This window comes from Tasmannia lanceolata, unplaced genomic scaffold (genome assembly GCF_043159265.1).
Source record: "Tasmannia lanceolata isolate RefF3 unplaced genomic scaffold, GAP_Taslan_0.1 ptg000008l, whole genome shotgun sequence".
Classification (NCBI taxonomy): domain Eukaryota; kingdom Viridiplantae; phylum Streptophyta; class Magnoliopsida; order Canellales; family Winteraceae; genus Tasmannia; species Tasmannia lanceolata.
In genome coordinates this window covers 64,693,824-64,717,474 of record NW_027518685.1, presented here as the reverse complement: position 1 = coordinate 64,717,474, position 23,651 = coordinate 64,693,824, and the positions used below count along the sequence as shown (strand labels likewise).

The 23,651-nt window shown below is 42.5% G+C and overlaps 1 protein-coding gene across 1 annotated transcript in view; it reads left to right on the top strand.

Annotated features, from left to right (window-relative positions):
• The window catches only part of LOC143883160 (protein argonaute 2-like), a 29,818-nt gene extending 21,456 nt beyond the window's left edge, over window positions 1–8,362 (top strand). Inside the window, exons 2-4 of the mRNA XM_077386514.1 lie at window positions 1,975–2,362; window positions 2,597–3,452; window positions 8,060–8,362. Of these exons, the coding sequence (XP_077242629.1) occupies window positions 1,975–2,362; window positions 2,597–3,452; window positions 8,060–8,362 (1,547 nt within the window). The remainder of the gene's footprint in view (window positions 1–1,974; window positions 2,363–2,596; window positions 3,453–8,059) is intronic.
• The last annotated feature ends 15,289 nt before the right edge of the window (window positions 8,363–23,651 follow it).

The window sequence follows — 23,651 nt, the reverse complement described above, 5'->3', positions numbered from 1 at the left end:
CTTGGGATAGAAGTAGCATACTCCTCTAGTGGGTTATCTCTATCACAGAGGAAGTATGTTTTGGATTTGTTGGAGGAAACAGGGAATCTTGGCGTAAAACCTGTGTCTGCACCTATGGATCCAAATGTAAAGTTCCAGACGAGGGTGAATTGTTGTAGGATCTTGGTAAGTATAGGAGGCTGGAAGGTAAGCTCATATACCTTACAGTTACTCGTCCTGATATATCCTACGCTGTTGGAGTGGTTAGTCAGTACATGACCTCTCCTCGCACTTCACATTGGAGTGCTGTAATTCAAATTCTCAAGTATCTGAAGGGTGCACCAGGAAAGGGTTTACTATTCAAACGTCATGGTCATATGCGCATTGAGGGGTTCTCTGATGCTGATTGGGCTGGATCTCCTGCTGATAGGAGATCAAATACAGGGTACTGTACCTTTGTGGGAGGCAATCTGGTCTCATGGAAAAGTAAAAAGCAGGACGTCATTACAAAGTCAAGTGCTGAGGCAGAATATAGAGCAATGTCTCATACCAGTATAGAGATCATTTGGTTGAGGTCTCTCTTGTCTGAGATCGGTATTAGGCTTCCTTTGCCTTCACAGTTGTATTGTGACAATAGGGCTGCCATCTATATTACAACAAATCCAGTCTTTCATGAGCGGACGAAACACATCGAGGTCGACTGTCATTTCATTCGTCAGAGAATTCAGAAAGGGGAGATATATAATGTATTCACTCATTCCGCAGAACAGTTAGCCGACATGTTCGCAAAACCTTTGAGTAAAGCAAAGTTGAGTGACATTTGTAACAAGCTAGGAATGTATTAACTTATACATTCCAGCTTGAGGGGGAGTGTGAGAATATGCCCATGGGCATTACAGTAATTGTACTCTTCTCTTTAGTATATAAATAAACTAGTGAGGGGGAGAAAGCCCTAACTCACTTTTCTATTCTCTCTATTCTCTCTCAACAGTTGGGATTTTTCAATTGATAGTATTCATCATATCTATACAAAATCTCAATTTTATATAGAAATTGAGATTTTGTGCTATAGAAATTGAGATTTTGTATAGATATAGAAATTGAGATTTTGTGCTATATTTATGGAGAATAATTATGGAAGAGAATAGATACACATGGAAGTAAATTTTTTTTTGAAATTCCCGTGGAAAGAGGGGTTGCATAGAAATTGAGATTTTGTGCTATATTGATGGAGAGTAATTAGGGAAGAGAATAGATACACACGGGTAAACAAAGCTTTTGAAATTCCCGTGGAAAGAGGGGTTGCCACGTGGCACAACCCCAGAGTCCCACATTATATATATATATATATGATGTTATGATTAGGATTGGAAATTTGCAATGTGATGGATTTTATGAAAAATAGTCGGGGCGTTTTGGGATTAATAGTTGCAGGAAAACCACACTTGACTTTAGGATTAAGTTTTTATGAGTAGGAATAGGGACTTTAAAATGCAAGTATTTATTAACTATAGAGAAATTTTTATCCATAAGCTATTAATGAAATTTACTTGCGTAAGATATTTATTAGCAACAAAGAAATTTACATTAAAAAAGTATTTAATTTCTACTTTTCTTTCATTTTTCTACTTTTCTTATCTCCTTGTTTAATTAGATTTTATTTTTTGAGTTCTGATTTTTCTCTATTTTATTTCAGACTAAATTTTAATGTAATACACACAACACAACATATGTGAATAAAATCATTTTTTTCTTTTTCTTTTTTTTCTTGGTTGAATTTTTTGTATTTTTCAAATTTTCTTTGGATAAAAATATTTGAAGACAAAAAAAATTCGCAAATAAGAAGTATCTTTTTTTCTTTATTGAACTCTAATTTTTATTTCAATGGCCCTTGTTATGCCTTATACATTAGTTGAAACTGTCATTGCCACATTAGTTTTCGAATTTTGATTCATGACTTTACAAGATTAGCTGATTTATCTATCTAATTAACAGAGATCAAGTTCAACCCTGAAATGATCATCTATCACTATGATATTGACATCAAACTTGAGGAACCGTTCAGACCCAATACTAATGTTTCCAAATCGGATGCGCTTATGGTAGCGAACAAGTTATTTTCTGTATACCCTACACAGTTTCCAAGTTCAGCCATAGCCTATGATGGCAAGAAGAACATCCACAGTGCGGTAGAACTACCAACTGGTAGATTCAAAGTGACAGTGTCCAAAGGAGAGGATATCAGTCCTCATACTTATGCTTTTACTATAAAGCCATTAAATTCTCTAGAGCACAGAAAGCTCTATGAAGGGATTCAACCATCAATCCTGCGGGAGATACTACAAGGAATGGATGTGGTTACTGCAAGTGATGGACCGCGTGGGTATGGACATAACACTTTAATATAACCTATTTGAATTTTTTTCCTTTTGTCATTATTTGATTCTTTTTCGTAAGGAATGATATTGGCTTATATATGATCTTATATTCTAGTAGACCTTCTCTATCTTCTAACCATTTCTGTAATCTGCAATTCACGAATCTCACTTGTTATAGAAATAATTCTTAATTTTCATTTACCTAACAATTTTCTTGTTCTCCTAATTTTTTTAAATAGGGGAGAGATTGCCCAACATTTTGGTATTGCTGTGAGCAGGAAAATGACACAAGAAATGACAGAAGTGACCACCCGGGTTCTCAAACAACCCAATTTGAAACCTCCTCAAGGAGATGGCCAATGGAACCTCCTTAATAACAAAGTTCTGAATGGAAGGAAAATCGAGCGATGGGCAGTCCTTGACTTCAGCCAAAATCCCACATGTAGGAGGCACAAACCAATTTTTCAATCATTTCCTAAATATCTTGCCCGAAGATGCAACAAACTCGGTATCCAGATGGTAGAGACTCCTCTGTTTTACCATCCATCAAATATGAACGTGCTTTCCAACGACAATCAACTCTATGGACTCCTTACCTATGTTCATAAGCGTGCGGAGAGACGATTGCAGATTCTTATCTGTGTGATGGCAGAGCACCACAATGGGTACAAGATTATCAAGCGAATTTGTGAGACAGAGATTGGAATCAAAACCCAGTGCTGTGTGAGCTACCTCACAAACCAGCACAAATACCCATACCTCACTGACCTCGCCCTCACGATCAGTTCCAAAGTTGGGGGCAGCCCCATTGGGCTCTTTAATCGCCTCCCTCATCTCGATGATGATCGCCATGTTATCTTCATTGGTGTCGATGTCATCCACCCTAGTGGTTTTAACACTTCAAGCCCATCAATTGCTTCTGTTGTGGCCAGCATGAACTGGCCAGCTGTAAACCAGTATGCTGCTAGGATCTGCTCACAGCCCCATTGCACTGTGAAAATACAGAAGCTTGGTGAGATGTGTTTGGAGCTTATTCAAGCCTATGCTCGCATCAACAAGATCAAGCCGGGGAAGATTATTTTCTTTCGCAACGGGGTTAGTGTGGACCCCGATCCGAGGACGGTGCCGAAGGACGCGAGATCCCCACAGCAATCCTCAAAGATCTCCACAACGGAAGAGAGCTCTACCAAGGAACTCTCGAAACGGATGCCACCCTCACAGCATAGCATGAGTGGCGATACAAAAACGAATGAGATACATCCTGATCAGGAGCCAAGGCTCGAAACCGAGATGTACCTAAAAATAACTCAGAGTCGCCATCCATGGACACGCCATGGAACCAAAACAAATGCTCTGTTTGCAATGGATAACCAGAGATACAGAAGGTCCGTGCCTGATGACGAATGGAGAAGGTCCGAAGAGCGCCCCCAATTCGCCCGAGTGCGAACACTTGGTCTCTTATGCCATTTATTATTAACCTCGAAGAGTTTTGGGCGAAAATCATATGAAATGGGAACACACCTCTCCGAGAAAACGTCTATCTAATCATGCATGTCTCGGAGATGAAAATAAGCACACACAAAAGAACCGAAATAAATGTCACCTAATGACAACTAGGTTATGAGTGACAGGCCTAACAGGTGTCTAAGTTCTGGTGGACGAACACATGCATGCTACAGCTAAAGGTATAGGGTCTGCACAAGAAAATAAGAAAACACAACAAAATACACAATATAACAACACAATAAATCCTAAGACTCTAAATGATTAAGCCCGAGTCCTCGGATGGTCTGGTATTCATCCAAAGAAGCCTACGTATCCCCGCCTCCACGAGAATCAAGGCAACGTAGTTCTTCGCGTCTATTCTAAGCTAGGATGCCTTAGACACCTAGACCTCTATCTTAGACTCGATCTAAAAGACCGGACTAATTATTAAAGCTTCTTGAACGATTATTTAAATTCCAGTGAATTGTAGATTTTAGGACACCCTATATGCCCTAACTAAATGCAAGTTAGCCTTAAGCTAATGCAGGTGGTTCCTACAACCTACGTGTAACTAGGCTGTATGCCCTAAGGAAAACAATAGGATTGCTAACGTATCCAAGACCTAGTCATCAGTCGGCGATGTGAATCGCCAACTAACCGGACGGAGGCACTCCTAGCTAGGACAAACCCCTAACTCTAAAACAAACACAAACAAGCACACAACAAATCAAAGACGAACTCCTAACTCTAAAACTCTCTATCTAGGACAAACTCCTAACTCTAGAGGAAGATTTGTGTTAAAAACAAGGTTTTAAAGTTGAAGGGTTAAAGCATTTTTTATTTACAAAGTTTGGCTGGACTTGGGATGAAGATCCCAAGCTGCACTACGTACCTCGTGGAAGAGGATCAAGCCAACGTAGTTCGAAAATCGAACTCGCCTACTACGCTTCTAAAAGAAACACTCAACACTTAAGATTTTTAAAGGTTTTTTATGTTTTTCAAATGTTTTTGATATTTTTAAAGTTTTCAAATGTTTTTGAGATTTAAATTTCTAATGTTTTTTGGATTTTAAAGCTTTTCCAATGCTCAAGACCTTTAAATGCTTTCAATCTTAAAGGAAACACGCAAGTAATACCATAAACTAAGGCAAAGCCTTAAAGCAAAAAGGGGAAACCCCAAACAAGCAACAAAGGTCTCAAAGAGACGATCCACAACAAGAAACTGGCGTCTCAAAGAGACAAACCACAACAAGAAAGATAGTGCCCCAAGAACAGAGAAAACAATCTAAGATCCTAAGCAGGGAAGGCTCTTATATGACTGAGTTAGTCTCTAATGGAAAAAAACTCCTAACTAATAACACTAGGGAGGAAGTACAAATGAGTCAGAGACTCTAATAACACTATGAATGAGTTAAAGACTCTCTAACCAGGGCTGACTCCTATGCGAATGGACTATCGAATAAGGAGAAGCTCACAAGTAAAAAGGAATAAAAGACCCTGTGCATAGTTGGCAAAGGTGAAACACCCAGCCGGGCCGGACAGCTACCTAGCCCTAGGGTGCAACAAATGTGCAACCCAATACCCATAAGGGTAGGGGTATGCTGCCAAGCCGAGTAAGGTGTTCTCCCAAAACCAAACAACGCACAAAGAGGAGGTTTAGGAAGAGAATGAGACCGGGCGGGTCTAAAAGGAATAAGAGACCTTGTGCATATTTGGCAAAGGTGAAACACCCGGCCGGGCCGGACAGCTACCTAGCCCTAGGGTGCAACAAATGTGCAACCCAATACCCATAAGGGTAGGGGTATGCTGCCAAGCCGAGTAAGGTGTTCTCCCAAAACCAAACAACGCACAAAGAGGAGGTTTAGGAAGAGAATGAGACCGGGCGGGTCTAAAAGGAATAAGAGACCTTGTGCATATTTGGCAAAGGTAAAAACACCCAGCCGGGCCGGACAGCTACCTAGCCGAAGGGTGCAACAAATGTGCAACCCAATACCCATAAGGGTAGGGGTATGCTGCCAAGCCGAGTAAGGTGTTCTCCCAAAACCAAACGACGCACAAAGAGGAGGTTTAGCAAGAGAATGAGACTGGACAAGTCTCCTATATACAAAGGAGGGGTATGCTACTTGGACTGAGCAAGTCCCCTAAGGATGGGCTTGGGCGGCTAGCGCCTTCATCGCCCTCGCAATGAGAGGGGATTCTAGTTATCTAAAGAAATTTAACAGAAAATCCATAAGACTGTGTTAGTCTATCAAAGAGAGAAGAAAAGGCTACCAGATAATCGCAAATTTCAAATCCATTCTTATAAAAATAAATCAAGTGCTGAGCAAAGAAGAAATTTCAATAAAAAAAAAAATACACAATCTATAGCAATCATAAAATAATAAACAACATTAATTAGTCCAGACCAGCCGCTGGATAGCCTAATAAAATAAAAGAAAAACAATATCAAACACTTCTATGCCCAACCACAAACACCACCCCAATATGGGGATGAAATCAGATGATGCTAAAGTAATCATCTGATATCATAATACACATGATAATATTTCTACAAACCGCCTTGAAATCAAACAGTACTCATGTCGATAACATCGAATAGAGTAGTCATCTGATTTCCTTCTTCAATTAAACAATTTATTTATATAAAAAATAATTAGCCCAGACCAGCCGCTGGGTAGCCTAATGAAATAATAATAATAAAAAATGATAAGCTTTCAAGATAGTCTCACCTGAACAGTCCATTCATCTTCAGAACCTAACTCAAAAACTTAACATAAAAGAAGAAGCTTAAATTTTCAACAAATTATACAAATGCATGCAATGATATTTCTGATATTTATAAATTTTTGGTGCATAACAGGGGAAATCAACTTGTGCAAATTCAAGTGCAAAAACGGTGAGCTACAAAACACAAAGACAGGCTCCAAGTAACCTTATCATTGCCCAGAGAAGGTTTCTTTTTTTTAAAAAAAAAAAAAGGGTTAAAAGAAATCCAAAAAAGTGGGTAGGCCTACTAAACAAAAGAGGGGAGCGCTACTTGGATTGAGCGAGTCCCCTAAAGATGGGCTTGGGCTAGCGCCTTCATCGCCCCACATGAGAAGAAGATTCCAACAAGCCGAAGGAGATATCAAACGTCGATAACTAATCCAAACCGAATGAGAAATCTCAGATGAAAGCGAACATTACCAAGCTTAGCTTACTAATCCTAGAAACCTGGTTCTACACCCTAACTCATTTGTCATTTTCTATATACAGGGGGCGGCCGGCTGAGATAAGACAAACAAATGATTTAACTCCGCCTGTACTCAACCAAGTAATCACATAATCAAACTCTCTTCGAAACATTGTCACAAGATAATGCAACTCATAAGAATTATGAACAGGAAAAAGAACGAGTTTCTAAAAGCAAGCCTCATATTTTTACTCAAACAAAAGATAGCTCCAAGGATAAAATGTAAAACCGAATAATATTTGGAACCACATAAACAAATGTAAAGAGTCTAAATCAAAGATATGCTCCCTATGCCTCAAGACCTCACAGTTATCCGCATATACCTCATCATATAAAATGCAAACAGTTCATAGCCAACTACTGACATGGAACCCCTAAACTCATGAATTTGGTTAAACCAGGTTTGAATTCCTATGTTCCAAAACCAGATTATAAGGTATGATACCAGATAATGAAAGCAATGATTTCTACAGTAACCCCAAAAGTATAAGAATTTTTGAAGCTTCAAATTAGAACCACCAACAACAAAAAAGAGGACAAGGAACAGACATCCTTTTGGAAACTTCCCACAATGGGTATCTACAAAAACTCTAAAAGCATCAAATTCTGCTCAAATTCACAAGAATGGAAAGGGGTGGTACTGGATTCGGGTTCTAACAGAGACAAAAGCAGAATTTTTCCGAAACGGGGGTTAACGGAAACCCTAAAGGCATCAAATCCTTGTTAAAATCAGAAAAAGAAACAAAATTAGAACAACAAAGAAAACCCAACTGGGTCCTTGCAAAAAGCATCAAATTCTAACTGAAAATCAAGGGAATAGAAATGAGCTGAGAGATCACAGATTGTTACCTGCTAAAGAGGGGGGAGGTGAAGGTGACAGCGGTTGTGAATGATGCAGCCGGATTCCGTGGTGGGTGGCCGGATTCCGACCGGAGTTGGGAATGGTGCTGGGGACGGCGGCTGATGCAGAGGTGACGATGAGATAGGTGGAGAAGAGGGTTTGCCGGAAATGGGTTGATGGTAGTGGGTTTGGGGGTTTGATGGAGGTGGTGGCCGATGGTGGTTGCAAATTGCAGAGAGGGGGTTCGGTTGGATTCCGGCGAATTGCCGGAATCTGTGGAGATGGGAAATGGAAGATGGAGATGGGAGAGGGTTTGGAGGGTGGAAGAAGGCTGGAGTGGAGGGGATTTGATGGAGAAGATGATGGTGGTGCAGGATTCCGGTGGTTGGATTCCGGTGGCCGAGGTTGGAAGAGGGGTTGCCGAATTTGCAGAGAAAATAGGAGGTGACTGATGGTGGTGGGAATGGAGTGGGTTTGGTCGGATTTAATGGTGTCCAACCGGATTCCGGTGGGTTTCCGGGAGAAGAAGATAATGGAAATGTGTTTGAGGGTGAGGAGAATGGTGAGAGTCGCCGGAGACGGGGATGGTGGTAATCGGATTTCCGATTGGGGGTGGAGTCTCGAACGGTCGGAGAAGAGGATGGGTTTGGATTAGGGGTTTGCAGAGGAGGAGGATGGTGTGGTGGTGGAGGTGGGTTTCCGCCGGAGAAAATGGTGATTGGGGAAGAAGAAGAGGTGGCCGGCCGATGGAAAAGTGGAGAAGAAGGTGGAGATGGCCGGAGTTGCAGAAATGGGTAGGGGTTTTGAGGGTAGAAAAATGGTTTTCTCCTCCTTCTCCTTCCTCTCTCTCTCTGTATTTCGAACGAGAGAAAAAGAAAAGAGAAAATTCCTCCCTAACCCTAATTCGTGAGGTACTATATAGGGTAAAGATAAATTCAACCCCTTTTCCCCCTGGACAACCCCCCTCTATGGATATTTATGACTACCTTTTACTCGACAGGGGGCCCAGGAAAAGAATGGTCTAGAAAAAAAAAAGATATATTCTGCCCCCTTCCTCTCCTTTGGACAGCCCCTATCAATGCATTCTGTATATTTCTTAACTTACAGGGGGGGGGCCTCGGGCAATGGCGGAGGGGGAAAATTTTATGGAAAATATCTCCCTCCCCTTGATCCTAGCCCTTCAAATCAGCTTTTGTTTAAGGGCTGGGATCAAAGGAAGCCTAATCTACATAGGATTCCCCTCTGGCTAATCCTAGTCCTAAAGTTCTCACTAACCTAGCTTAGGCCTTAATGGTGACTTGGAGGGGAAGAAAAGCATCTTTGCAAATTACGAAATTGCTCTGCTTCAGGATAAAACACCCCCTAATTATGCTACACACTAATCCGCATACCCCTGCTTCTGCCTGGACAACCCCTTATAGAAAATTTGAACTGGTTTCCTAAATTCCTGCACACCCCCGCTCCTGGCTGAATCGCCACCCTTATTCCTACACTACACTACTCTACAAACATCGTCCGTTTGCTAGGCAAACCGCGACGGATTCGGACGAAAATTTACGGGGACCTAAATGAGACCTTAACCTATTCTAGGAACAAATTTGGGACATTAAAACACTAATTTAACAGGGTTTCTACCCTAACGACTCTGTTAGGGTTCGGTCAAAATGGGGTGTCTACAGATGCCCCTCTTTGGCAGAGCGTGTGTAACGCGCGAATGCCAAAGCTGAACAGACAACACATTTTGGCTGACCCGAAAGCAAAGCAAATTTTTGGGTTTTCGGGTTCTAAAGAAAGGTAAGACTACGAAAATAACACTACGAGACTCAAAGACTGCAAGCAAAAGGGAGATAACCTCTCACCGACCCTTAACTCGGCAATCACGATATCTCAATGAGATAGCCTCTCTCTGATACTCACGACTCAACTATCTAAATCAAAATGCAAAGACTCTATTAAAGCAGACACAAACACTCTTTTAAAACGAAGCTTTTAAGAAAACGAACCCAATGAACTTACCTCAAAGAAAGCGAACCATTATCGATGTAGACGTAAATCAATCCTTCAAAGAATATCAAACCAAATTACTCAAAGAGTATGTAATACTCATGGAGTCTCAAATCAAACACTCAGAGAGTCTGTAACACTCAGAGAGCTTCAAACACACACAGAAATATTTATACTCAAAGAGCCTCAATTACCCGAAGAGTCTGTAACACTCAAAGGGTCTCAACTACTCAAAGAGTCTCAAACACACAAAAAAAAACATTTATACTCAAAGAGCCTCAACTACCCGAAGAGTCTGTAACACTCGAAGGGTCTCAACTACTCAAAGAGTCTCAAATCAACACAAAAGCATTTATACTCAAAGAGTCTCAACTACCCGAAGAGTCTGTAACACTCAAAGGGCCTCAACTACTCAAAGAGTCTCAAATCACAAAAGGAATTGCTAAATTATCTCGCAAGACCCCAGATTTACACGCCCGTGATGTAACACGGTTCCATATAAATCCAGGCTTGTATGCCCATCATGCAACATGGATCCATACAAACCTCCACGCAGATACGCCCGACCCCTAACCTGCTAGGCAGGGACACTCTGCGGACTCTTAAAGAGTCCCAGATGCCACGCTCAAAGAGTCACTCTTATTTTTATTTTTATTTTTAGAGATTGAAGCTTTACCAAAACAACACTAACCAAATACTCGACAGTAAGAATTAAACAAGTACGCTAATCACTCAAAAGGCTCTTTTTTTGCTGAGGATAAGATTTTTTTTTATCTTTTATTTTTTTTGAAAATCTTATTCTAAAAGAAAACAACTCGACGGGAGGGCTTGAACGAAAAGAGCATGCTCAAACTTCTCTAGTCTCTATTTGAGGAGAATGCCCATTTCAAATATCAATGCATTTGACATCTTTTATGATGTGAGTCATAAAAGATGCCCCTAGTATGATTACTTCCATAACAAAATTCATTTGGAGAGCAACACAAGAAAACAGGCCAAAGGCTTTCATTAATGTACACTTGGGGTTACAAACTTTTCTGATGAACACCTGGGCTTATAAAGCTCCTCAAAAGCACAAGAACATGGTTCTGCTCAAAATCTTGCTTCATTACTGCCATCTGCTAACGCTGGAACTGGGCTAAAAGCCTATCAACCCCTGAATTCTGCTCTACTATACACTTGCTCACAGGAGCCATAAATTCTCTGCTTCTCTGAGAGCTCTGCTTTCCCTCCTGTCTCTTTTTTTTTGCCACCCAGGCTTGGGGAGGAATTTTAACTAAACAGGACTCCGAAGAATTGACCTCGACTCGACAAAGGAAAGACTTTGACGAACAACGAACGAGGACATTGACGGACACCTGACTCAAATACCCAAATACCAAGATAGACTGAAATCTGCTTCTTAGTCTGATAAGATTTTTTTTTTTTTTTTTTTTTAAATGGTAAAAGTCAACCACTCTTGGAATCTTTTGAATACCGCGCTTAAAGGTGCTTCAACCCCCCTTTTGGTATTTTCGTCATGGCTATTGTCCCTTTAGATTGCTCGGTTTCAACCTCTCTAACTCAAAGAGTATCAGAAGAAGTCTTGATGGCGCTTACTTAGACTTTGAGAAGGCCAAAGAAGCGAAAAGTTAAGCCGGCTTTTAAAGCTCTGCCATCTCCTCATGAAGTCACTGCCATGACCAAATCGCCTTTTCAGGTTTTCGATTCGGCGGACCGCATGCCTTAATTTTTGCCTGGACTGTCTGCCCTTGCAGATTTTCCATCCAGCAGGCTCAGCACCCTGATTTTTGCCTAAGCCGCCCTTTCGGATTTTCAGCTTAGCGGGTGAATGACCCTAACTTTTGCCTAGACCGCCCTTGTGGGTTTTCAGTCTAGCGGGTCTAAGACTCCATCATTTTTCTTTCTTTCTGTTTCTCTACAAACCTGGGCCTGAGTACACCAGAAGGACTTTCGGGTGGGCTTAGGTTCAAACCGGTTAGACTTTGGTATGTTTGCATGTATCTGGACCGAATCTGGATCCTCCAGACTGCCTACGTATCCCCAAAGAAATTGGGAATCAGGTCACGCGTAGTTCGGGTTTAAAATCTTTTATGACGAAAGTCATAAAAGATGCCCCTGGTTTAAGTTTAACAAAGAAATTTTGATTTTGCTTTCGGCTCACAGGTTCTTTTAGCGGAAAGGGGTTTCTTGTCTAGGCCCCAAAGGGTTTGCAAATAGTTTAGAACATTTGGGTATTGGCTTGAAGCTCAAATCGTCCAAGGATGGCCTCCTGGTGTACTTAAGCATAATATTTTTTTAATTGATCCAGGTTTGTAGGCTCATTTAATTTTTCTCCATTCTCATTGAGGAGTCTTACGGCTTTTCCAGGCAGGACTTCATCAACAATGTAAGGACCAGACCAGTTCGGCCTGAACTTTCCTCTTGGGTCAAATACCGGTGCCCTGTAGGACTTCAATACAAGATCTCCAGGCTTCAAATGCCGGACACGAACCTTCTTATTGAAAGCTCTCTCAATCCGTCTCTGATATCCCTGGACATGATACAAGGCTCTCAGCCTCTTCTCATCTATCATCTGCAGCTCTTCGTGCCTGGCCTTTGCCCATTCTGACTCTGGCAGGGTGGCCTCCATCATCACTCTCAAAGAGGGAATTCTTAACTCAACAGGGAGAACAGCTTCCATTCCGTACACCAGAGAATACGGAGTTACACCTGTTGAAGACCTGATCGATGTCCTATACGCCCATAAGGCATGAGGGAGTTTGTTCGACCAGTCCTTATATGTCTCAGTCATCTTACTGATAATGACTTTGATGTTCTTATTTGCTGCTTCAACGGCTCCATTCGTCTGCGGCCTGTAAGGGGACGACTTGTGATGCCTTATCTTGAACTCTTCACACAGGTGTAACACCTCTTTCTTGAAATGTGATCCATTATCTGAAATCAACTCGTGAGGTACTCCGTATCTGCAAATTATATTGGTACGGATGAACTTCGCAACTGTGTTCGAAGTGATGGAAGCATAAGATGTAGCCTCTATCCACTTTGTGAAATAATCAATAGCCACCAGAATGTACTCATGTCCGCTCGAGGATCTCGGATAGATCTTCCCAATGATGTCTATTCCCCATACTGAAAACGGCCATGGCGAAGTCAGGGAGTGCAACTCTGAAGGAGGAACATGAATAAGATTCGCATAGACTTGACACTTATGGCATTTCTTTACAAATGCGAAGCAGTCTGCTTCCATCGTAGGCCAATAGAATCCAAGTCTAAGGATCTTTCTAGATAGCATCTTCCCGTTCATATGAGGTCCACAAACACCCTCATGAGTCTGCTCAATAAGCTCTGCAGCTTTATCTTCATCAACACAAAGGAGTTGTATGCCATCAAATGACCTTCTATACAGCTCTTCACCGCAAATGATGAAATTAGCAGCTAACTTCTGAAGAGTTTTCCTTTCTTTGCTTGAAGCTTCTGGAGGATGACCCTTGCCTGAAATGAGGTTTCTGATATCTGTGTACCAAGGTTTCCCATCTGGACATCTAGCTGAAATCTCTATAGCATTTACGTGCGCAGGAGCCCATTGCAGTCTGATGGCCAGCGGTTGAACTTCTATTGTAGCAGAGATATCTAACATCGAGGCCAAAGTAGCCAAAGCATCAGCAAAATGATTTCTGGTCCTTGACAAGTGAGTAAATGTGACGCTCTTGAATTTCTGGACTAGAGATTCCAAATACATATTATAAGGGATCAATCTATCTTCTCGAGTTTTCCATTGCCCATTAATCTGGTAAATGATCAGGATGGAATCCCCGAACACATCAATATCTTGAATCTGCAAAGCTAAAGCTGCTTCAAGTCCGGCAATACAGGCTTCATACTCTGCCATATTATTGGTGCACTCAAACTGCAACTTAATCGAGATAGGAATGTATTCTTTCTTCGGAGAGACCAAGACTGCACCCACTCCTTGACCACGGCTGTTTACGGCCCCATCAAAGTACATTAACCACTTGGTGCTGAGAACCTCTTCTTCTTCGATATCCATAATTTCTTCATCAGGGAATTCGGCTTTTAGAACAGTATTCTCCTCAACTGGAGCATCAGCCAATTGTTCAGCTATAACCCGCCCCTTAACTGATTTCTGAGTGACATAAGTGATGTCGAACTCAGACAACAACAATAACCACCTTGCAGTCCTTCCTGTAAGGGCAGGCTTCTCAAACAAGTACTTTAGAGGGTCCATTCGCGAAAGCAAAAGAACCTTGTTTGAAAGCAAATAATGTCTAAGCCTCTGGGTTGCCCAAACTAAAGCGAGACAAGTCTTCTCCAAAACAGTGTATTTTAATTCATACTCTAGCATCTTCTTGCTGATGTAGTAAATGGGCCTTTCTTTCTTAGACTCAAAATCCTGCTGAGCAAGCATGCAACCCATCGCTGTATCTGTGATAGACAAGTATAACAACAACGGCTGACCTGGAATGACAGGTGATAGAACAGAAGGTAGAGATAAGCACCGCTTAACTTTTTCAAAGGCCTCCTGACATTCTTCATTCCATTTCTTCGAGGAATTCTTCTTCAGAAGCTTGAAGATGGGTTCACACGTCATCGTTAGATGTGCTATGAACCGTCTCAGATACTGAACTTTGCCAAGGAAACCTCTGATCTGCCTTTCTGTCTTCGGCGGTTGCATTTCTTGAATCGCCTTAATCTTTTGCGGGTCTACTTCGATCCCTCTTTCGCTAACCATAAACCCCAAGAGTTTTCCTGACGTAACGCCAAATACACATTTACTCGGGTTCAGACGGAGCTGATACTTCCTGATTCGCTCAAAGAACTTTCTCAGTGCAACAGTGTGCTCAGGCCGAGTCTTCCCCTTTACGATCATGTCATCAACGTAAACCTCAACCTCTTTGTGAATCATATCATGAAGAAGAGTTGTAGCGGCTCTCTGGTACGTAGCACCAGCATTTTTCAAACCGAACGGCATCACCCTGTAGCAATACGTACCCCACTGAGTAATGAATGCTGTCTTCAACATGTCTTCAGGTGCCATTTTAATCTGATTGTATCCTGAGAACCCATCCATAAAGGATAAAAGAGCATGCCCGGCAGTGTTATCTACCAGGAGATCAATGCTTGGAAGAGGAAAGTCATCTTTAGGACTTGCTTTGTTTAAATCTCTAAAATCAACACACATTCTGACTTTCCCGTCCTTTTTGGGCACCGGTACTATGTTCGCGAGCCATTCGGGATATTCCACCACCTGGATGAATTTTACTTCTAACAATTTCTTCACTTCTTCATAGACTTTCAACTCCCATTCTGTTTTGAGTTTTCGGAGTTTTTGCTTCTTTGGTTTAGCACCAAGGATTAAGGGTAATCTGTGCTGGACGATTTCCTCACTTAATCCTGGCATATCATCGTAAGACCAAGCAAAAACTTCTTTGAATTCTTTAAGCAGAGTGATCAATTCCTCGCGTTCTTCAGGAGATAAAGTTTTGCCAATCTTTATTTCCTGAATTGAGGTTTCATCACCAATGTTCACAGTTTCAATTTCCTCGTCAAGTGGTTTTGCTCGGCGACTCTCCTCCTGTTGGATCATATGTCTGATTTCAGGGGGAGTTTCGTCGGCATCCTCATCAGAGGGGGAGTCTTGATTGTTATTATTAAGATTATCAGATTTTAGAGCAGATTCAGTAGATGAAATAGAGACAGGAATGTACTCAAAAGAAGAATCCTTTATTTCATTGAAATTTGAATCGAATACATCAACAGATGAATTACCCTCATCGGGGTTTACAATGAACTTTGGACTCGTTTTTACAGACTCGATGGATATGTTGACACCTGCGTCAACTGACTCGGAACTATATGAGGAAACAGCATCAGCTGCTTTATTGGGAACAATCTTCAACTCAATGTTGCCAGAAGAAGAAAAACCACCACTGACCTTGGGAGAATAGTCCTCTATGGTACCTGCATCAAAAGACTTGTTAGAAGAAATAGACTCTGAATCAAACTCGGAGATTGACACGTACTTACGGACGACTGACTCTTCTGAAGGGATTTGATTGTACTGGAAAATAACCTGGGGTAGGACTTGAGAAGTCCAGTTGGTCAGAGGTTCCTCAGCCGGGGTGATAAGACGAGTTGGGTCTAGTATCAGCGGGCTCTTGCCAATCACGGCCACAGTCTGTGACCCTTCTTGGAAAAGCGAATTCAGAAGGCTCGGCTCTATGTGCTCTGCCCAATCAGTCTCAGGCTCTGCCTCTATAATCTGCATACCCACTGGCTCATCTTCTAGCTCAAGATCGAAGAAAATCTCAAACCCCGGAAGCATCTGCCCTGTGTTCTCGTCCAACCAAAACTCAGCAAAGCCACAGAAAGGAAAGGCTGCGCCTTCTTTTCGGAATCGACCGTTCATTTTCAAATCAATAGGCGCCATTGGTAGTCCCAACCCACGGCGACGAGTTTCTGCCCATTTCAGCATTAACTGCTTCATCTGTCTGATTTCTTTCTCTGTAGGCTTGTACCCCAGCCCGAACAAACCATTGAACGCTTTGAACACCGGAAAATCAGTCAAACCCTGATGGTACTTGCCTAATCCAGCGCCTGGGATATACCCTTGCCGGCGAATCATCCTGATGACATTTGAATTTGTGCTGGTCAGGAAACAAATTTCCTCATTCAAAGCCTCTTTGAAGGTGATCGTAGTCACCTCTAGTGAAAACCCTGTCAAACTGACATCTTCGGATCTTTCCTCAGTTAAGTCCGGAGTGATCTGCCCTATCTCAGGATCGGGATCCCCCTTTACCGTTATCACTCTGTTCCTGCGAATGAACTTCAGTTTTTGGTGGAGAGTAGACGGAACAACCCCGACCTTGTGCATCCACGGACGGCCAAGCAACAGTAAGAATGAAGCCTTAATATCTAAGACTTGAAATTCTACCTCAAAGGCCTCTCCGCCAATCTGTATCTCAGTGACCAAAGTCCCGATTACATCCCGGCGAGTGCCATCATATGCTAGAATACCCTGCTCGGATGGAATAAAATTCTCAGGACTGAATCCCAGGGTTGCTGCGGTGCTTAACGGGCAAACATTCAGCGCAGAGCCGTTGTCAACCAACACCTCTGGCACCTTTTTCTTGTTACAGGTGACTGTGATTTTAAGAGGCTTAGTATGGTCTCGGCCCTCAGGAGGTAAATCGTCATCAGCGAATGACAATGTTTTCGCTGCTCTGGCCATGGCTACGAGACTGACAAGCTCATCGGGCGAGGTATTAACAGAAACTTGCGCTGCATTAAGCTCTTGAAGGACTAGCTTTCTGTGCTTTGATGAGGCCATGAGTAAACCCCATACCGAGATATTAGCCTGAGTCTTCTTCAGCTGCTTTAACAGGCTCTCATCTTCTTCGTCTGCGCTCACTTTATTCTGCCTCTGATTTTCTGAGTTTCTTGCAACCCCTGTCGGGTTTTCTACACTCAATTCTGGTGGTTTGAACACTCGCCCACCTCGGGTCATGTGACGCATCTCGTCACATTGATCCTCTAGCAACAGCAGTTCGTCTTCGTCCGCTCTGAAAACATAAGGTGCATTACTGACATCCTCTTCAAAGTCCCCCATCCTTAGAACATAGGTGGCTTCCTTTGCTTCTTCCATATCAACATTCTGGAGCGCATATGAATGGGATGAGGATGACTCAGCGAGTTCAGCATCGTCAAACGACAGCACATAAGGTTCTTTTTCTTTGAATTCTCTGAGCTCTTCATCGTCAAACCTCAAAACATATGTTTTGTCAGATGTAATAGCGCAAATGAGAGCAGAGGGATCAAGGATGGGCTCATCTACAAAGATAGCGTTTGCAGTGGGAGGAGCAACAGCACGGTGGTTGGGGAGAGGGTTCTGAGTGATATTCGGCCTTTCAACTGCAAGCTCATCTTTATCGATCATGTTCTGAATCGCGTGCTTCAAGGCCAAACAGTTCTCAGTCATGTGCCCTGGGCCCCTGTGATATTCACAGAATTGATCCCTTCTCCAGTTTACAGGCAGTGGATTAGGTACAGGTTTGACATCTGGAAGTCTGATCTTCTTGTCTCTGATCAACTTCTTAAGTATCAGGGGCAGTGGATACGGTAATGGGTCAAACTGTCTGAACTGCCTCCTTATCGCCGGTCCAGCAACTTCCGCAACAGGCTTGGCCACTGGTCTGGTATAACTGACTGCTTGTACTTCCTTTGGTTGGATCATAGGCCTTTTCCCTTCTCGGACATCAGATAGAGTCTTGGCTCTGAGGCCCTTAGCAATAGCATCCTCGATCTGGGTGCCGGTCTTAATCAAATGATCGAAATTCTGATAGTGCTGCGGTGCCATGAAGTGAAAGTACTGCGGAGACAAGCTCTTGAGGACCAACTTTATCTGGTCTTCCTCTAACATTCTATGGCTCAGTTGGGCAGACTTGCGTCTCCAGCGCCTAATGAAAGATGTGAATGTCTCCTGAGGATTCTGCTTCAACAGCTTCAGATCTCTTTTGGTGACCTCGATCCCTTCCTCCATAGAGAATTGCTCTACGAATCGGTTAGAGATTTCTTCCAATGTCCTGATCTCTTCTGGTTTCAACCTCAAAAACCATCTTTTGGCCACCCCTATAAGAGACATGGGAAACAAATGGGCCATCTGCTCTCGACTTAGGCCATGCTGCTGGGAAAGAGTGATGAACCATCTGACGTGGTTTCTCGGACACCCAGTTCCATCATATTTGTCATAGTCTGGTGCCTTGAACTTAGGCGGGAATACGGCATTAGGGGACATCAGAAATTCAGAAATATCGAATCCCTTGGACGCTTGAACCTTCATGCTCTCAATGTCACGGGCCATCTTCTCATACTTATCGAACAACTCATTTTCCTTGTTAACCGGAGGGACATAATAGTCTCCAGCATATTGCTCATCTTCTAGATCGATCTCTACGGGAGAGACGACTGGTCTGGTGAGGTTAGGAGATATGGCCGGAGGAGGCTGAATGGCGGGATCTTTAGAAGTAGAGACCTTTTCGCTACTCTGGTTCTTTAGATGAGTCACCTCATCTTTCAACCCTGCTATATCTCGACACATATTTCTCAACATTTCCTGTATAGTTATCATGGGGTCCACTGGATCATTAGCCATTTGGTTGACTTCAAAAGAACCTGACGACTCTGGTGAAGATGGTAAAGGTGTTGTTGGTGACACAGTGGGATCGAAGTGACGAACAAGTCTAGACACTGAGGTAGGTCTAGACCAGGTAGGTTTAGCTTGGGTGTCCTTTTTCGGAGCGATGGTTGCTATCTTTTAGAATCCTGATTGGAAGTTAACAAACTGGATTAAATGGTTGACAAATGAAATCAGGTAGCTTCCACAAGTAGAGAGAAAAGAAAAGAAACACATTTTGCATTGATTATATCAAGACAGGTTATAATGACAGCAAAATTGATGAATCTTTGAATCGCCAATTGTTTATAACATGTATTAAGTAAAACTCTTTCCTTCATATTTTCATCTATAATGAGACCAGGATTACAATATTTGACTCTGATTATATTCAAGTAAAACAAATAAAGACAATAAAGGAAATGATAATCTCATGCCGAAGATCCTCAGAGCTCTGCGATCCGAGCCCTTTTGCTTGCGGGCTTTTCCGGTAACTCTCCACGCCGGACTTTAGATGTTAAGGAAAACCTTCTTTCCACAACCTTATTCCTCCAAGCAGCTACAATGGACTGAATGAGATCAGGAGACAGTTTTTCACAAGAAGGAGGCGTTACAGCCCCGGGAAGACATGGATATCCCGTGATCTGATGAAGCAAACGGGTTGGTGCATAAAAGGTTGACTTTTCCAAACCCATAAGATACACAAATGGATGCGGGAGAGTGCTAGTGATAACGTGTAAGCATGAATGACTCACCCAGTGAAATTGATCCTTCTCCACGCTCTGTAACCAATAATGCCACTCATCAATGGATTGGGGTTTATTGGCCATTGGTTGCCACGAAAGGTGATCCTTGAGGGTGTACTGAAGGGAGCTCCGTGGCTGAAGGATGGTGAGTTTTTCACAAAGCCACAAATAAAGCAGCTTGACACACCCATGGAAATTATCCTTAACCTCTCGTTGAGCAATAAGGTCCAACCCAGAGAAGGTTTCCGCTAGAATGATTGGGACAGGATTCCTTCCTTCGCTAATTTGATCGGTTACACTCAGTAAGGTCACAGGAGCAATACTGGAGTCTTCACGGATAACGTGACGTGCAAGGACACCAAAGATTAAGGCATTGCGCCGGCAACTTTGAAAACGGGAGTCGACAGGGTCAACGTTTTTAGAAAAACGCTCAATGAGGTCATCGAATTGCACGTACGTGTCTTTGAAATAGGGCATAGCATCAACAGTCTTGTTCTCGAAAAGCTTACAGAAGAGGAAACGAGGAGACGCTACACTCGGAGGTTGGATCCAGAGTCCCTCAGGTGGGAGTTCTAATAGGGCGCACCAATCCTCGAATATAGGACAGATTTCAAAGGGACCAAATTGAAAAACATGAAGAATAGGATCCCAAAGTCTTGCAGCTGCTTGAAGAAATTGCCAATTCACACCGGAGGTGCTCAAATGATTAAACGTGCTGATGAACCTGTCGGCCATACTCCACTCTGCACGCTCCCGCGGGAGAGCTCTGATTGACTCAGCTATCCAAAGCCTCATCACCTTGTTCGACATGATTCAACCTAATCACAGATAGGATAAAATTAGAAGAGAGTAAAGATAACCTTGAATAACGAAATAATAGGGATAATTTTGATCAACCACATGGGAAGGATACGACTGGTGACACTGATTTTGTTCATCAATAATCATGGATGATCAATAGATCAGAAAGGTAGACCATGGCCACAAAATGACAGAAGTAGGTCATAGACTGGATCTCAAATCTGATGATGGATATTGACAACTGTATGATCAAGAGGATCAATAATGATAGATTATGGTCACAGAGACAGCGGACAAGCCATCAACCACATCTAAGACAGAGCATGCAAATAGCAAAACTTAACCCAATGAGTAATATCTACACATAGCATGGATCTATGGCATATCAAAAGAATGGGTACATAGTCGAAGGGCAACATACATATATGACATGGGTCTGTGTACACAACATGAATGAACTCATGATCAAAGGGCAATAAATAGACCATGGCCATGAGAGTGACGAGTATGGACCATTAATTAGGTGACTCTGAAAGACTGTATATATGATCGATTAGACCAGGAATCCCTCACTGGAAAAGAGGGTTCTAATCTAACCAACCGACAAAACTGAGTATGCACACGAGATTCGTACAATCTGAAGACAAAATGACAGATATAGCCCCAACAACCGTAAAAGAGATACTATCGACTGCATCGAAGGAATGCAAATAGGATGAATCAGACATGGAACACCTACTGCAAAAGGGGGCCTGATCTGAACGACCGACTTTGACAAATAGGGTATGTACAAGAAGATGGCAAAACTGCACATCGACTGAGTGAGTAAGACGTACGATGGAATAATACAAGTGTACACTCAGAAGACAGACCATAGCCTATGATCAGGATAAAGACCAGGGAAAATGATTAACCATTTTGAAGACTGGAGAATGAAACTATGTAGCTAATAGTTAGACCAGAAAATTCTATTGACAGACAGACCCTGGTCTAACAGGTTAGCACAAAGACCGATCAGGACAATAAGGAATCAAGGACTGGACCATGGCCATGAAAGGTGGTGAACAGAACCGTCGGCTAGACCCAAAACTGAAAGAAGGAACAAACTGCACCTGATGATAATAGATCAGAAAAACTCACAAACATGGACCTAAGACCGGAATGACCATGCGATAAGAGATCACAGGGTAAATCATGATCTAGCTGACAACCGAGCAAGAGTAAGGGTCATCGATCAGGCCTGAAGGAATGCACGACCTCGATAGATACAGAAACCTAATCTAAGAGACAGGTCATAATCTAAGAATAGATATAATACATGCACGTACATATATACATACACCCTAACCAGGGGCACCAGCCCTAACCTGATCTAGCAAAGCCAAGAAAACCTTGACTCGAAAGTGTGTGAGTGTACTAGATAGCGCGGCGGGTAATCACGGTGTGACTTACCCTTCTACACTACAATGGGTAGGCTAACTTCTATCCTAGGCTCACATATGCTGGTCGCACATGTTCGTCCTATATGAGTACATATATATAGTGTCCTAGCAAGGGTTCCCTAATTTTGGTTCTAAAGGGAGCAGCTAATATATATATACATAATATAATGAAATAAAAGTAGGGCCCGGGCATTTCTGCTGGGTACTATGCTTATGACCATACCCTTGATGTATAATGCCAGCACACCCAGCATTATACAGAGTATGTTCACCGCTCATCGGCTGCTGTAGAACACCAGCACACCCAGTGTCTACGGCTGCAGCTCCGGCGCATAGCTTGGAAATAGATACAACGGTTCCCTCAAGGTCATAATTACCCGTCTGGTACGCGTCATATCTATTCCCTGAGGCCAATAATGAAAATAATGAAAGAAATAAAGAATATGCCAATGTATGATGTGCAGTGTGTGAATCCCTTGTTTTAATTACGCACCTATCTGGTGCCCCTGGATTCTAACGATAGAATTCCCATTTAAAATGATTTTAGCTCAAATTTCTCCAAAGTTAGTAAAAATGGCATTTTATAGAGTTAGGCAATATTTCAAGAAATCCCCAGCAGAGTCGCCAGCCTGAGGACCCCGATCCGAGGACGGTGCCGAAGGACGCGAGATCCCCACAGCAATCCTCAAAGATCTCCACAACGGAAGAGAGCTCTACCAAGGAACTCTCGAAACGGATGCCACCCTCACAGCATAGCATGAGTGGCGATACAAAAACGAATGAGATACATCCTGATCAGGAGCCAAGGCTCGAAACCGAGATGTACCTAAAAATAACTCAGAGTCGCCATCCATGGACACGCCATGGAACCAAAACAAATGCTCTGTTTGCAATGGATAACCAGAGATACAGAAGGTCCGTGCCTGATGACGAATGGAGAAGGTCCGAAGAGCGCCCCCAATTCGCCCGAGTGCGAACACTTGGTCTCTTATGCCATTTATTATTAACCTCGAAGAGTTTTGGGCGAAAATCATATGAAATGGGAACACACCTCTCCGAGAAAACGTCTATCTAATCATGCATGTCTCGGAGATGAAAATAAGCACACACAAAAGAACCGAAATAAATGTCACCTAATGACAACTAGGTTATGAGTGACAGGCCTAACAGGTGTCTAAGTTCTGGTGGACGAACGCATGCATGCTACAGCTAAAGGTATAGGGTCTGCACAAGAAAATAAGAAAACACAACAAAATACACAATATAACAACACAATAAATCCTAAGACTCTAAATGATTAAGCCCGAGTCCTCGGATGGTCTGGTATTCATCCAAAGAAGCCTACGTATCCCCGCCTCCACGAGAATCAAGGCAACGTAGTTCTTCGCGTCTATTCTAAGCTAGGATGCCTTAGACACCTAGACCTCTATCTTAGACTCGATCTAAAAGACCGGACTAATTATTAAAGCTTCTTGAACGATTATTTAAATTCCAGTGAATTGTAGATTTTAGGACACCCTATATGCCCTAACTAAATGCAAGTTAGCCTTA